Source organism: Vitis riparia, chromosome 18, assembly GCF_004353265.1.
Source record: "Vitis riparia cultivar Riparia Gloire de Montpellier isolate 1030 chromosome 18, EGFV_Vit.rip_1.0, whole genome shotgun sequence".
Classification (NCBI taxonomy): Eukaryota; Viridiplantae; Streptophyta; class Magnoliopsida; order Vitales; family Vitaceae; genus Vitis; species Vitis riparia.
In genome coordinates, this window is record NC_048448.1 from 23,335,180 (window position 1) to 23,352,890 (window position 17,711).

Sequence of the window (17,711 nt, forward strand, 5' to 3'; positions counted from 1 at the left end):
TGAAGAGTGGTGGAATAAAAATAAAAATGAGTCAAATCACTATTTTTGTCTATTAATATCTTATATTCTTCTATCAATTATGGGTGAGTGGAGTACTTTACATCAATTATAAGCCCAACCGGACAGCACAATTCCCCCCCAAAAAAAAGCCCCATTGCCGCCAAACTGAGAAAACAAAGGAAAAAAAAGTAAAGAAGGAAGGTGGAAAATTGGAAAGCCAAAACTTCCTTCCTTGAGCCATCAAATACGGAAACAGAATCTGAGAAACTCATAAAGGAAAGAGAGACAGAAAAAAAGGAAAAAGCAAAAACCTGAGAATGATATCTAATATTCAAATCACTGCAACTTCTTTGCTGTTAAATACCAATCAAAGAAACAAGTGTCTACCACTCTCCAAAACCCCCTCTCATCTTTGTTCTTGGAAAATGAACAAATAAATATAATTGGAGGAGGTGTTTTACTTCTATAAGACACCGGGAAGACATGGGTCAGCTCCAACGATGGATATATCCTGCCGGTTTGCTGTGTTCTGTGATTCTTAACGTAGTTTTTGTGGTGCTGTACGTGCAAATGAATTCGAAGTGGAAGCCGGATTGGAGCAAAAGTGCAGCAAAAGAAGCAGAAGCAGTGGCGGCAGTGACATGCTCAGGCCATGGAAGAGCATACTCGGATGGTTTGGTTGTTGATGGAAGCCCTGTTTGTGAGTGCAATACCTGCTTTGAAGGCCCTGATTGCTCTCAGTTTTCACCTCATTGTGCTGCAGATGTTGAAAGGTACATATAATATATACACCCCGGCCATAGCTTTCTCGCAGTTTGGGATTTTGATTACTAGAGTTTTAAAATATTGTATTTGGCCCAAAATTCTTGGGAAAGTTGTTGGCAGAATAATTATATGTTATGATTATAATTACTGGGAAAAGTGGGTTTTGATTGTTAATATGAAAAATAGAACTTCAAATTTTTTGAATCAATATTGTTTTTGTATATTTAAAAATAATTTTAAATATATGTACTTTTGAATGAGTCATCTAATCATTCCTCAAAGTACCTATTTGACTTATCATGTCATTAACATAAATTAACAACTTGACTCTTCCATATAGATATTAATTTTCTCTCATTTTAGATAATAATAATAATAAATATCTAAAATAAAGAAAAATATCTATGTAGAGGATTCTACTTGTTAATTGATGTTGATCACATGAAAAGTCAAAATGGACATTTTGAGAAATAATTGGATGACTCATTAAAAAGTACATGTATTTCAAATTATTTTTAAATAAATGAAAATAATACTGATTTAAATGATATAATGTTTTTTTTCATATATTTTTATATTATCGAATCAAAACCCACTTTTTCCTTTATTTTAAATATGTGGTTGATGATTCTAAGCTAGTTGTTATATTGTGAAAACTTTAGAGTTTGTTTCTCACCTAATTTTCATAAATAGTTATCAAAAAATTATTTTTGATAACATTTTTTTAAAACTAGAAAAATATTTTCTAAAGCAAAAGTCCATTTAATAATGTTCCCAACCTATTTTTTGTGTTTTTAAATATTTTTTTAAATAATTTATATCTATAATGTTTAATTTTCATTCATTAATCTTTGTATTTATATAAATATTTTTTTAAACCAATATATAGAAAAAAAAAAGTGAAAATAATTAAAATATACTTTAAGAAAATATCATATTCTTGAAGGGTTAATTCCATTAATCTCTCTTGAGGTTTTAGCTAAAATACAACTAGTTATTATTAGCTTGACAATTCGTCAAATACCTCTCGTATTTTGAATTAGAGGAAAGATGAGTGAAAATATCAAAATGAGAAGAACAGAGGAGATATATAATGAAATTTCAAATCAATGGAGGCTAGACGTATTTAGCCAAAATCTGGAGGAGGTCAATGAAATCAACCCAATTATTTTTTTTAATGATTTGATAATAAAGCATGTTTTGATATTTTTATTCTAGAAAGGGAAAACTTATTCTTGAGAACGATTACCAAACATAGGCTTAGCAGAGAGCAGAGAGCATTCCATCCCCTCTCGATTCTATAACTGTATCAGTTCTAAACTAGTTGGAATTAAATCATATTATGTATGCATGCAATCTTTTTTTTCATTATGCACTGAACCATGGACGGTAAGTCTTCATTCTTTCATGCAGCTTAAACTCGAAACTGAAAAAGACAACCATGAGTGGTTCATGTATGATGTACAATAGTGTCCACAAAATAAAATAAAGAAAAAAACTTTACTAAGAAATATTAATCAGTAGTTCTCTAAGAGCAAAACACTTGGTTACATGTTCTTTGTAGTGGGGATCCGCTGTTCTTGGAGCCCTTTTGGATGCAGCATGCAGCCAGCAGCGCAGTGGTAGTAATGGGTTGGCATCGAATGAGCTATTCATACAGTGATCGTTCTACAATCTCACAAGAACTCGACAAGCTCATCCGCAAACTACATGCTCTTGTTGGAAACGCAAACGTAACAGGCAGATTCATCGTTTTTGGGGCCGGCTCTACCCAGCTCCTCAATGCTGCAGTTCATGCCCTTTCTCCCCACAACTCATCCGAACCAGCCAAAGTTGTTGCTACAATCCCTTACTACCCGGTTCGTCCTTGTATTTATTAACTAATTACCTCATCAACTTCATTCATATTCAAAGTTTTGTGAAGTAGTTGAGATATATAGTACTAACTACTACTAAATTAGCTCATATATATTGCAGGCTTACAAGTCACAAACGGAATTCTTCGATTCTGTGCATTTTCATTTTGAAGGAGATGCATCCATGTACATGAACAGTAGTACTTCAAATACCACTTCCACTTTCATTGAGTTCGTGACTTCGCCCAACAATCCTGATGGGAAGTTGAGTAAGGCAGTTCTTCGGGGCCCTAATGTCAAAGCAATATATGATCGTGCCTACTACTGGCCTCATTTCACTCCAATTCCAGCCCCTGCAGATGACGATCTCATGTTGTTTACCATTTCCAAGCTTACTGGTCATGCTGGGAGTAGATTCGGGTAATTACCACCTCTCTATTACTTAATTATATACCAATTTAATTAACAATAAATATATAGCAGATACCCTTATGGATTCTAATTTTATAGACTAATTAAACAATATCGAATAACTTTTTAAGGAACCCGCGCATACTGATCATATTGTTTTATTCCAAAGAAGGATAAATTACATTGCTGTTACTTTTACAGGTGGGCACTGGTAAAGGAAAAGGATGTGTTCGAAGCAATGACAACTTATATGAGCAGGAACACGGAGGGTGTTTCACGGGATAGTCAGCTAAGAGCTTTGAAGCTTCTAAAAGTAGTGATGGAAGGAAGTGGAAGGGAAATATTCGAATTCAGTTCCAAAATGATGAAAGACCGCTGGGATCAATTGAACAAGACCTTATCTGTCTCTAAGCATTTCTCTCTCCAGGAAATTACACCACAACGCTGCACTTTTTTTCAGCAAGTCAGGACACCTTCTCCAGGTCAATATGAAATTTTGTCTTCGTTTATCTTCTTAGGGACCATTTTGAGTTATTCCCATAAAATCTTTTTAGTCTAGCAGTTTTATCAGTAATACTTCTATTTGGAACAGAACTTTTATCAAAAAAATCAGTTAGTAGGATATAAACAATGATTTCTTGTTAACAAGCTTGTACTTATGGCAGCTTATGCGTGGTTGAAGTGTGAGAGAAAAGAAGATAAAGACTGTCCTGCAGTCATCAGAGAAGCTGGCATCATTGGGCGTAATGGTACTCTCTATGGTTCTAATAGTAGCTATGTTCGGCTCAGCCTCATCAAGACCCAAGATGACTTTGATATAATGCTCAACCATTTGAACAAGCTAGTCACCAAGGAAAAGCAGACGTGAAGAATGGAATCAACCATATCAGTTCATCGTATATAACTTATGACGCATTTGGGGGATCATTTATTATGTGTAAAATATCATATTAATAAAGGGCCTGGCTATTGATGAGCAACCAAATTCTAGTCTTATTCCTTATTGGTATATGATTCTGAGCTCACTGGTAATATATATGAATCAGATCTTTATTATACCATAGGGCTAGCTGCAACATTTGATCAGATTTTTCATTTTTATTTTATCAGTATTTCTTATTTGTCTTATGCCATGAGAGTTAAATATACTCGATTCCCTTTTCCCACTTTGTATTTCCACATTCAAAGTTTAACAATTTATCACTAAAATTTGCTAAACAATTTCATTTTACATTGTTTGGAGAAGGGTGGCAAAAAAAAGAAACGTTGAACCCCATTTTTGACATTCAAGCTTTGGTCATCTTCTTCCTCAAAGTTTTTATACCTGCTTCCATTAACAAGTACTGTCACGCCCCAAGACCCACTCCAAGGGCGTGACGGTCATTTCACACTTCAAACCCGAAGGCTTACAGTGTAACCTGACCCAAACAATTATCTTGTAATCGGAAGTTACCAATTACCAAATACCTGTTCAGAGTAGCGGAACAAAATCTAAAATCCTCAAAATTCAATTTTAAAACTAAAACATCCACTATCCAAAATCCATTGTCCAAATATTTGCAAACTTAAACAATTCAAGTACTAGAACAAATTTCAAAATCTCCAAAACTCAACTTTGATCTGACATAAAATTTGAAGGATCAATATCCAAATAACTTCCAAATACCAAAAGATCCAAATGAACATAACTAACAGTTAAACAAAATCCAACAAAAAATCCTATGTCAAATCCTAATGATGACCATTCCTGAGCCTAGCCATCACTCCTCACCCGAACTAAGGGTACCTAAAAAGTAGTCAACAAATGGGAATGAACTCACAGCCCAATAAGGAACATTAATGCAGTCCATGGATCAAACATTTCAAACTCACTTGCAAAATAGGGGATATTGTAATCAATCATTTTCATAAAGTTGTGAGTAAATTTTTTTTTTTTTTTTGCCAATACATTCAAAATTTCTAACTGTATGCATTTATTTTTTATTCAAACAATTTCACATCAAATTCAGTCAAAACATTCCAATAATTTATTTACTCTGGTCATCAAACATCAAAGGGTGCCCAATTAGGTAGGACTTTTCAAATGGGTGGCTAGCCTCAAATTGTTCCTTTAAGGTGGACGAAACCAAACACTACTAGTACTAGTAACCTCTAACCAAAACCCCTAGAGGCTGGGGTTCAAATCAATTACATTTCCCACCAAGAAATGTAAATGTCAACTATTATATCCCATTGACAAGGGCCAAAAGTCAACTATTATATCCCGTTGACAAGGGCCAAACAAAGCAGAGTCAAATATTTATTTCATTTATTCAAATTTACAACATATAATATCTCCACATTTATTTGTCAAAAACATAATATAAAATTCTAACATACTTTTCATGCAAAACAGGTTTGATCCATGCATAAAACGGAATATAACTCAAATGTTTTCAAATAATGTATATATATATAAATTGTTTCAAAAAAAGAATTTAACAACTACATTAATTTCCCTTACCTCAAAAGAAGTCCTCAAAAACTTTGGAGAGAAAATAACCCTGAAAATCTACTCTTCACCTAACAAAATATAAAAGGAATAACTATTACTATTTATCTATAATTTAACTAATCTATTCCTTATTTAAATAAATTAACAAATTCCCAATTTGTTTCTAATAACACAAAGCCCTGCCATTATTAAATAATATAGTACTCGGTACTCAACTACCCATCAAAGTCTAACAATACGGAGTCCTGCTACTATTAAATATTATATACCCAAGTATCCATCAAAGCCTAATAATAGAGTATGTGAAAATCCACCAACTAGAGTTCAACCATGAAATCCATACAAAAAAAAAAAGTGGATGCACAGTTCCCACATGCATGCAACCAGTGCACACACGTTTTTTTTTTTGTTAAAAAAAAACTTAAGATCTCCCAACTTCCAACAATAAATCAAAATATTAAATTTTCACTATTTGATATTAAAATAAATTAAAAAAATAATAAACTAACCCTAATCTAAATCGAAATCTTCATAGGAATTTTTTTTTTTTTTCTAAAAAAAACTTAAGATCTCCCCAATTCCAATAATAAATCAAAATCTTAAATTTTCACTGTTTGATATTAAAACGAATTAAAAAAAAAAAAAAAAAAAAAACTAACCCTAATCTAGATTTGGGGTTTTCCAAAAAAAATATATCTAATGTGCTTGAAATTAACTAATGAATCTAAAATAATAATCTAGGGGTTAGAATCTTACCTATAGAGGTTTGTTCTTCAAACCTTGAAATCTGACCTCAACTTCACGTTCTCTGGAAACTCTTTGCGAACAGGAAAACAATTCAGAAAAGAAAAGGAAGAAGAGAATTTTCTATTTATACCTAGGGTATTATTCGTAAAATTACCTTTTCACCCCTCTTCCATTTTATTAAATTAATTAATTAATTTAATATCATTATTATGAATTTCCTAAATTACCCTTTTAAAAAAAACTTGAGCGTTACATCCTCCCCTCCTTAACAAAAGTTTAGTCCTCTAAACTTGACATACCTGAGTCTTGAAATAATTGAGGATGTTTTTCTCTCATCTCTTCTTCTAACTCCCAAGTGGCCTCTCGGATACTATGATTGCTCCACTGGACCTTTACCAACTTGACAACAGCATGTCGTAGTACCTTATCCATCACATCCACAATTTGAAAGGGTACCTCTTCATAGGTCAAGTCCTCAGAAATTTGAATAGGCTCCAAGTCCACAACATGAGAGGGATCATAAATATATTTCCTCAATGTCGAAACATGGAATACATTATGAATCTTAGATAGACTTGGGGGCAAGGCCACTTTATAAGCCAAAGTGCCTACTCTTTCTAATACCTCAAATGGCCCTACAAAACGAGGACTAGGTTTCCCTTTTATTCCAAATCTCATTATAGACTTCATAGGTGTAACTTTCAAGAAAACATGATCACCCACCTCAAACTCCAAATCTCGTCTGCGATTATCAACATAACTCTTCTGTCTACTTTGTGCTGCTTTCAATCTTTCCTTAATTAAAGAGACCTTTTCAACAGTCAACTGCACAAGTTCAGGCCCCAAAAATTTCTTCTCTCCAACATCATCCCAACAAACAGGAGATCGACATCTCCTACCATACAACGCCTCAAAAGGTGCCATCCCAATGCTAGCTTGAAAGCTATTATTATAGGCAAACTCCACTAGGGGCAAATAATCATCCCAATTACCTTTTAGGTCCAAAGCACAAGCTCTCAACAAATCTTCCAAAACCTAAATTACCCTCTTTGATTGACCATTAGTCTGCGGATGAAAAGCAGTACTAAAACTCAACTTAGTACCTAATGCTTTCCGTAAACTATGCCAAAATATGGAAGTGAAACGAGGATCTCTGTCAGATACTATAGAAATAGGTACACCATGCATTCCCACAATCTCCTTAATATAAAGAGAAGTCAAACGATCCATAGAAAAATTAACTTTCATAGGTAGAAAATGAGCAGACTTTGTCAATCGATCAACAATCACCCAAATTGCATTATTGCCCCCTAAGGTCCTTGGTAACCCAGTCACAAAATCCATAGTAATATGTTCCCATTTCCACTCGGGAATAGAAAGTGGTTGCAAAAACCCTACTGGTCGTTGATGCTCACCTTTCACTTGTTGACACACCAAACACTGAGCCACAAATTGTGCAATATCTCGCTTCATTCCTGACCACCAATAATTCTGTCTCAAATCTTTGTACATCTTTGTCCCTCCTGGGTGGATCACAAGCCTAGAACAATGAGCTTCCTCCAAAAGCTCTCTCCTTAAGTCTCCATCATTTGGGACACAAAGTCTAGTCCTAAACCTCAAAACCCCATCACTGATAAAACAAAGTCAGGCCTACTACCCTTTTTAACATCTTCCATAAGTTGCACTAAATTCAAATCATTCTTTTGTAGGGCCTTAATTCTCCCAACTAAGTCTGGCTGCACTCTAAAGTTTGCCACAAGAGCTCCCGAGTCTAAAACTCTGATATGAACTTGTAAACTCCTCAAATCTCCCAATAATTGCCTCTAACAACCTTTAATAGCTGCTAAGGAACCAATGGATTTCCTGCTTAAGGTGTCAGCCACAACATTCGCTTTCCCTGGGTGATATTGAATAATGCAGTCATAGTCTTTAAGTAGTTCAATCCACCTCCTTTGTCTCATGTTCAACTCCTTTTAGGAAAATAAATACTTCAAGCTCTTATGATCTGTGAATATCTCACAAGTTTCACTAAAAAGAAAATGCCTCCATATCTTAAGTGCAAAAACCACTGCAGCTAACTCCAAATCATGTGTAGGATAATTTCGTTCATAAGGCTTCAATTGCCTAGAAGTATAAGCTACAACTTTCCTATGTTGCATAAGAACACAACCCAAACCCTGATGAGAGGCATCACTATACATCACAAACCCTCCTGAACCTGAAGGAATAGTCAAAATAGGAGCTGTCACCAATCTGTTCTTTAACTCTTGGAAACTACGTTCACAATCATCAGACCACTCAAACTTAACCCCTTTTTGAGTCAAACTGGTTAGAGGTAGGGCAATCTTAGAGAACCCCTCAATAAACCACCTATAATAACCAGCCAGTCCCAAGAAACTTTGAATCTCGGTCACAGTAGTAGGTCTCCTCCAATTTGACACAGCATCTACCTTTCCAGGATCAACTGAGATGCCATCCTTGGTCACCACATTCCCAAGGAAAGAAACTCTGTCTAACCAGAACTCACACTTCTTAAGTTTAGCATACAATCGCTTATCTCTGAGAGTCTGTAGTACAATACTCAAATGACGCTCATGCTCCTCCCTACTCTTTGAGTACACCAAAATATCATCTATAAAAATTACCACAAACTGATCTAGATAGGGCTTGAATACCCTATTCATTAAGTCCATAAAAGCAGCAGGTGCATTAGTCAAACCAAAAGGCATAACCAAAAACTCATAATGCCCATATCTAGTTCGAAAAGCAGTCTTAGGTACATTTTCACCTCTAACCCTTAACTGATGATGACCAGATCGAAGATCAATCTTAGAGAACACACAAGCACCCTGAAGCTGATCAAACAAATCATCAATCCGAGGAAGGGGATACCTGTTCCTCATCGTCACCTTATTCAACTCTCTATAATCAATGGAGAGTCTCATAGATCCATCATTTTTCATTACAAATAAAACAGGAGCTCCCCAAGGTGAAACACTAGGCCTAATGAAGCCCTTATCTAACAACTCCTGGAGTTGAATCTTCAACTCCTTAAGCTCCATAGGTGCCATCCTATAAGGGGCCTTAGAGATAGGAGTTGTCCTTGGTGCCAAATCAATGGTGAACTCCACCTCCCTCTCTGGTGGCAAGCCAGGTAGATCCTTTGGAAATACATCAGGATAGTCTCTTACAATGGGTATGTCTTCCAACTTTAAATCATTTTCCTCATTCACAACATAAGCTAAAAAGCCTTGACAGCTTTTCCTGAGCAAAGAACTAGTTTGTAAGGCTGAGATCATACACAGTGGTTTGTCCACTTGCTTCCCCTCAAAACTAAAATTAGGATGACCAGGAATGTTAAAAGTCACTCTATTCCCAAAACAATCAACAGAAGCATGATAAGAAGCTAGCCGATCCATCCCCAAAATCACGTCAAAATCTTGAAGGTCCAGAAGTACTAAGTCAACTGTCATCTCTCTATACCCAATCATCACACAACAATCTCTAATTATTTTATTAAGCACAACAGAATCTCCTAAAGGAGTAGCAACAAATAAATCAAAGTTCATATTATCAATCGGCATACCCAACAAACCAGCAAAAAATACGGAAACAAAAGAGTGTGTTGATCCAGGATCAATTAAGGCTCTAGCAAATAAGGTGTGAATTCGAAGAGTACCTGTCACTACATCAGACGTAGCCTGAGCATCTCTATGAGTCATAGCAAATACCCGCCCTTGAGCCTTGGACTTCTGTCTATCATCTTTATTCTCCTTCTTAGGCTTCCCAAATACAAACTTCATACTCTCTGGACAATCCTGAACCATATGTCCCTGTTTTCCACAACCAAAGCAAGCTCCTGTCTCTCTATAGCATGGCCTACCCCCATGCTTCTTGCCACAAGTAGGACAAATCCCATCTAAATTTTGTGCTGCTTTTCCTTTATTCTGATTTCTACTTGGAGCAGACCTTTTCTGTGCTTGGTTACCATGAGCACCATCATTTCTATTCCTCTTCCTTTGTTGTTCCCTATACTGGTGAAGCTCTTCATTATCCTTCTATGCAATAAGGGCTCTGTCTACCACCTCTGAATAAACAATAAGCTTTAGAATTGATATCTTATTCTTCAGATAAGGCTTCAATCCATCCTGAAACTTTAATGTTTTTTCCTCCTCTGTAGCAATCAACTGTGGGATAAAACGTGATAGTTCGGTAAACTTAGCCTCATATTGGGCCATAGTCAAATCCCCCTGTTCCAAACGAACAAACTCTCCCACCTTTTGTAGTCGAACACTGTCAAGAAAGTACTTCTTATAAAAAGTCTCCCTAAACTGACTCCAAACAATAGGCCCCTGATCCTTCAAAAGCCTCTTAGTCATGCGCCACTAATGGTCTGTCTCTTTGTCTAGCATAAATGCTGCATATGAGGCTTTTTGCTCATTAGAACAATCAATGACATCAAAGAATTTCTCTATCTTCATAATCCAAGCCTCTGCCTCTGTTGGATCTGAAGTACCAAAAAAGTAAGGGGAACCCAACTTCTTAAAGTCGTCAAAGGAGCTACCCCTAGTAGATGAGGATTGTCCTTGACCATTACTTCCAGTAGCTCTAGCCTGACGCTCAACCAAGCCATCCAAAGTCCCTAAATATCTATAAAGCCCTTCAGTACTCATAGGGGGCAAAGCCTCAGGTGGAGGAGGTATATCATCATTAGCCTGACTGTTTTGGGAAGATGCAGTTCTCCTTGGTGGCATGGTGTCCTATAAAGCAATAGGTATAACTAAATTAGTCACTAAGAAGTCAAATAAGCAAAACAGAATTGTAAGGAATAAAAGGAATCAGATTAGATGAAGTTGAAACTTAAACTAATGCGTCACTCATCTATTCCCAAAGGTAAACTAAACAAGTTCCCATCAAGATTACAACCTAATGCTCTGATACCACTCTGTCACGCCCCAAGACCCACTCCAAGGGCGTGACGGTCAGTTCACACTTCAAACCCTAAGGCTTATAGTGTAACCTGACCCAAACAATTATCTTGTAATCGAAAGTTACCAATTACCAAATACCTGTTCAGAGTAGCGGAACAAAATCTAAAATCCTCAAAATTCAATTTCAAAACTAAAACATCCACTATCCAAAATCCATTGTCCAAATATTTGCGAACTTAAACAATTCAAGTACTAGAACAAATTTCAAAATCTCCAAAACTCAACTTTGATCTAACATAAAATTTGAAGGATCAATATCCAAATAACTTCCAAATACCAAAAGATCCAAATGAACATAACTAACAGTTAAACAAAATCCAACATAAAATCCTAAGTCAAATCCTAATGATGACCATTCCTGAGCCTAGCCATCACTCCTCACCCGAACTAAGGGTACCTGAAAAGTAGTCAACAAATGGGAATGAGCTCACAGCCCAATAAAGAACATTAATGCAGTCCATGGATCAAACATTTCAAACTCACTTGCAAAATAGGAGATATTGTAATCAATCATTTTCATAAAGTTGTGAGTAAATTTTTTTTTTTTTTTTTTTGCCAATACATTCAAAATTTCTAACTATATGCATTTATTTATGATTCAAACAATTTCATATCAAAACATTCCAATAATTTATTTACTCTGGTCATCAAACATCAAAGGGTGCCCAGTTAGGTAGGACTTTTCAAATGGGTGGCTAGCCTCAAATTGTTCCTTTAAGGTGGACGGAACCAAACACTACTAGTACTAGTAACCTCTAACCAAAACCCCTAGAGGCTGGGGTTCAAATCAATTACATTCCCCACCAAGAAATGTAAAGGTCAACTATTATATCCCATTGACAAGGGCCAAAAGTCAACTATTATATCCCGTTGACAAGGGCTAAACAAATCAGAGTCAAATATTTATTTCATTTATTCAAATTTATAACATATAATATCTCCACATTTATTTGTCAAAAACATAATATAAAATTCTAACATACTTTTCATGCAAAACAGGTTTGATCCATGCATAAAACGGAATATAACTCAAATGTTTTCAAATAATGTATATATATATAAATTGTTTCAAAAAAAGAATTTAACAACTACATTAATTTCCCTTACCTCAAAAGAAGTCCTCAAAAACTTTGGAGAGAAAATAATCCTGAAAATCTACTCTTCACCTAACAAAATATAAGAGGAATAACTATTACTATTTATCTATAATTTAACTAATCTATTCCTTATTTAAATAAATTAACAAATTCCCAATTTGTTTCTAATAACACAAAGCCCTGCCATTATTAAATAATATAGTACTCAGTACTCAACTACCCATCAAAGTCTAACAATACGGAGTCCTGCTACTATTAAATATTACATACCCAAGTATACATCAAAGCCTAATAATAGAGTATGTGAAAATCCACCAACTAGAGTTCAACCATGAAATCCTTACAAAAAAAAAAAAAAAAAGTGGATGCACAGTTCCCACATGCATGCAACCAGTGCACACGCGTTTTTTTTTTTTGTTAAAAAAAAACTTAAAATCTCCCAAATTCCAACAATAAATCAATATCTTAAATTTTCACTATTTGATATTAAAATGAATTAAAAAAATAATAAACTAACCCTAATCTAAATCAAAATCTTCATAGGATTTTTTTCTTTTTTTCTAAAAAAAACTTAAGATCTTCCCAATTCCAATAATAAATCAAAATCTTAAATTTTCACTGTTTGATATTAAAACGAATTGAAAAAAAAATAAACTAACCCTAATCTAGATTTGGGGTTTTCCAAAAAAAATATATCTAATGTGCTTGAAATTAACTAATGAATCTAAAATAATAATCTAGGGGTTAGAATCTTACCTATAGAGGTTTGTTCTTAAAACCTTGAAATATGACCTCAACTTCACGTTCTCTGGAAACTCTCTGCGAACAGTAATACGATTCAGAAAATAAGAGGAAGAAGAGAATTTTCTATTTATACCTAGGGTATTATTCGTAAAATTACCTTTTCACCCCTTTTCTATTTTATTAAATTAATTAATTAATTAATTTAATATCATTATTATGAATTTCCTAAATTACCCTTTTAAAAAAAACTTGGGCGTTACAAGTACTGTGTTGGTATCCCAGGATTAACGGGATACAAGCATCTAATATCCTAGGCGCAACAAAATTAATGAGAATAATTACTCTACATCGTATCACTCCATTGTCACTTTTTCTTATTAATGAGAATAATCATATCTCATTAAAAAGAAAAGAACTTAACACTAATCAAATTTACTTTTGCATCTACACCTAGGTCATATGAATCTAAATATGATTCAAAGATTGGTTAAGTTTGGATTATTGAACACTTTGATTCCAAAAGATCTTTCAATCTATAAGTCATATATAGAAGGTAAAATGACTAATAGACCCTTTACTGCTAAAGGATATAGAGTTAAAGAGTGTTAGGAGTTGGGGCATACTGACGTATGTAAATTTTCTAATGTCCATGTAAGAAAAGAGTATGTAAACCTTCTAATGTCCATGTAAAGTAAAATATGAGTGCTTTAATTTATCACCTTTATTGATGATTACTCTAGGTTTAAGTTTTTATTTCCTTTATTGGAAATAGGAAAAGTATTTGCTCACTTTGAGAATTTAAATATGATAATAAATATATTTCTTTTATTTTTTTGATAAAATATATTTTTATAGCTTCTTAGACATTGACAAATTATTCAATTTTTTTTTTATAAAAAGAATAATTGAATATTTGTATATTAGGGTTGTATGAATTTTTAAGGTTAATTTTTTATTTATTGATATATATTATTTGTTTAGTCTTATCATTTAGTAAGAAAAAAAAAACCTTTCAGAATTTATTGTTTTAAAAGGTAAGGGTATTATTACCATTTTTTTTTCTTTTTCATTCCTGTTGTTACCAAACATTGGAATGAAAACAAATAATATTTTGAACCTTAAATTCCTAAGTTCATCCAAATATTAAAAATGGAATCACAAATCCACTTTCATTCTACAATAAATAGGAATGGAAACAAAATATTTATCCCCATTCCCCATTCTCGTGTACCAAACACCCCCTAAATAAAGAATGAAGAAGAAATTAGGATTTCCCAAATGTAACCAACTAATGTTCTATTTGGGTTTAATGTGAGGCTTAAGGCATGTTTGGTTAGAAATTTTAAGAAAACCTTTCACCGCCTCTTATTCACTTAGGTGGTGTTTGTTTTTAAATTGAATAGAAAAAGACTAAATATTTAATTTTTTCTATTCAATTAAAAGAAACGTGTTGATATTAACCATCATAACTAAAATGAAATGGTTATCAATAGATTCAATTTCGTTATGTTGGTTGATATCAACACGTTATTTTTAGCTAAATAAAAAAAATCAAATATTTTAACTAGTTGATATGTTATTTGACGTGTTGGCATTGATAAGGACAATTTTGTCTCTCACCTTTTATATCCTTCACACTAATTATGCAAAGCGTAACCCCTTAACAATAATTTTTAACCCTAACAATTCCTAAAGCATAATTCTCCCAATTTTATTTTTTTTCATTTTAACAATGAATCAATGGACCTCATTATTATTTTGAATCTTAAATGTCAAATAGCAGTCCCACACTTGACTCTTTTTCTCAAATGGCAGCCTAGCCCAACCTTTTTTTTTTTTTTTTTTTTTTTCACATTCCTAAAAAAAAAAAGACAAGTGGCTTTTTCCATCCAACCTAAACATAAACCTTTAATATGCATTAAATATAAATCATTAAGCTAAACTGTGTTGTTATTGTGGGGATGTTCCCTTCCACATGTCTCCTTCAAGTCCAAGACCCCTTGGCCATATAGGACAAACATTAAACCTGTCTGGGATCATTCCATCCAGACAAAGATGAGTTCTTCCCGGCACCAAAAGTGAGAGGGTTCTCTTCTCTCACAAGGCCAGGCGGAATCAACGGCCTAGGCTCGCTGAACTCTCAAACAGGAAAATCAGTCCAGTCAAGTCCTCAAGATTTCTGGCATACGTGATCAATCGCACCTGACGTCTAAGCGCCAACCCAAACCCTTGACACCTAAGTGGCAGACGGGACCCCATTTGCACCCAAAAGTCTATGTCCATTAATTGTTGCACACAATCCCAGACATTGATATGCTAAATGGACAGTCAGTTGCACGATCCGAGATCTTGGCACGTTAGCTAATGGCACTTGCCAGTCGCCCTTATCTGAGATGATTGTCCAGCCACCCTAAGGACCATCATCATTACAAGAAAGGCTAGAGTGCATAGTCAACACTACAGTGGCAATGCCATCAGCTCTATATAAACCCTTAAAAAGCAAGAACAAGGTACATGCACAAATATACGCTCACTATCTCCCACAACATAGTTAGAGCTACTCTTGTCTGACTTAAGTTTCGGAGGGGCATACTTGGACCACCCGTCCAAACATCCTTTTGTTTAGGAAATAAGTTCGTTTGACTCTAGTGCAGTTGGACGGATTCTTCAAGAAGCACGAAGAAGGGAAGAAGTCTGCTTAACTTCAACGAAGCTAGACGGACCTAACTCCAATTTGTCTAACTCCACCAACAATTATCATATAAGTTATTTGTGTGATACATAAATGTGAATTATTCTTAACAACTACATATTAAAATTTTAATGAAATAAAAAATCTTCATTAGATTTGCATGTCATGCTTATCACGATTAATATAATAATATTAAAAATAAAATGATGAAATCTTTTAAAAATCTTAATTATATATATATATTACTCATTATAATTATTTTAATTTAAATAATATATAAATTATATATTTATAATATCATCAATTGACGTGATTCAATCATCACTCTAATAATTGAATATTGAACGAATAATTTTTTCTATCCATTAATAATAGATCTAATTTTGAAAACATTACGTTTATTTACCTTTCCAGGAAGCAGCTAGCCCTAAACCCATCTTATCTCCATCCCTACTTAAGTACCAAGAAAGGTGTGAGGACTAGACAAAGACGTCAGGATGATAGCACAACACCTTCAATTATATATCATATATTTGAGTCTCTCTCTCGGCCTCCTCTATTCTTTCACTTTCCCCTTCTGTTTCCTCCATTTTTGCTTTCTGACAGTTGCAAAGTGATCTGTATTTCCCTTGTGAGTAAATAATTGAATGATATTTTGAAGCTGTAAAACACATATATATAAGCATACATATATCTTATTTCCTTCTTCATTTATCCCAGAGTTTCCTTTCTTTCACTCTCTTTTCCTACTAAATCATCCAATTATCCAGAATTCCTTTATAGTTCCAACATTACCCATCAGGCCGCCTCTAACATTCATTAACCATTTCGTCTTCTCTCCCTTAAAAAATCCAGGTCTAACCCTAATAAAAAAAAATCATGGCTAAGATCCAAATCTCTTTTTGTGTTGTGTGATTAGTGTGTTCTTTAATCCTTAAGATGTTGCTTATGAGTAACCGTATGTGTGTGGGTGGGAAGTGGGAACTGAGTTGGAGCAAAAGAGTAGCAGAAGAAGGAGAAGTAGCGACAATAGTGGCATGCTTAAAGGGTTCAAAAAATCGGCCGAGTCCGGTACAACTTGGCCGAGTCCGGTACGACTCGGCCAAGTTGTATCCGTCTCGACGCCGGTCACGACGAGTCCGATACTAAATACAGATTTATACCTAGACTCCGCCTTGAATCGGTTGGACTCGGATGACTCGGCTAATATTTCGAGTTAACCCGGTCGACTCGATAAAAAATAAATAAATAAAAAGAAAAACCAATCAAGAGATTCCCTTTCATTTCCCATCGCAACAAGAATCAAAATTTTCAGAGAAATAAGAGATTCCTCTGCAAAAGAAAACTCTCGTGAATTTGTGATTCATGAACAAGTTTGAAAAAAACAAGCCTGTGAAAATTTGAAACAAACCCGTGACCCTTTCAAAAACCTTTAAAAAGAGAAAAATCAAGGATGGGACACGGTTCAAGATTTACTTACTTGACCCTAAATCTATCATTGTTGGAGTGTAGATCTTTCATCTTTGGTGTGTTGCCCATGTTGCAACAGTGATTGGACGCCGACATGGCAACCTTCCTACCTCCGATTATAACCCTCCTTCCTCCGATTGTGGTTGTGTGGTAGCAGTTAGTGTGTTAGGAAAGATCCAAGTCGTTCGATAGTCTGCAAAACCTGACCGAAGTGGTGTGTTAAGGAAGATAACAAACAAATCGTGTGCTGGGTTCTTGGGGAAGACAAGCCAGCAAATAAAGGTAAAATTTGATTTACCTTATTTAAATCAACACACCCACACTACCATAGTCACACCATATTATATTTTTATTTTATTAAATCAAATCATATAAATTGGTAAATTATATTTTCTAGCTAATTTGATTCATAATTTGAGATTAGATTAAAAAAATTACATAATT

The 17,711-nt window shown here is 34.4% G+C and overlaps 1 protein-coding gene across 1 annotated transcript; it reads left to right on the forward strand.

The window, feature by feature from the left end:
- The first annotated feature begins 483 nt into the window (after positions 1-483).
- LOC117905557 (tryptophan aminotransferase-related protein 4-like) lies at positions 484-3,900 on the forward strand. The gene is made up of 5 exons (XM_034818455.1): positions 484-773; positions 2,330-2,624; positions 2,743-3,041; positions 3,234-3,514; positions 3,698-3,900. Exons 1-5 carry the CDS (start codon positions 484-486, stop codon positions 3,898-3,900), a joined length of 1,368 nt encoding a protein of 455 aa, XP_034674346.1.
- Positions 3,901-17,711: the final 13,811 nt, after the last annotated feature.

Bases quoted from the DNA above. Each gene is read 5' to 3' on its own strand.
- LOC117905557 (XM_034818455.1), top strand. From the start codon at position 484: ATGGGTCAGCTCCAACGATGGATATATCCTGCCGGTTTGCTGTGTTCT. The intron at 2,625-2,742 runs GTTCGTCCTTGT...TATATATTGCAG, and splicing joins CTACAATCCCTTACTACCCG to GCTTACAAGTCACAAACGGA. The intron at 3,515-3,697 runs GTCAATATGAAA...TACTTATGGCAG, and splicing joins AGTCAGGACACCTTCTCCAG to CTTATGCGTGGTTGAAGTGT.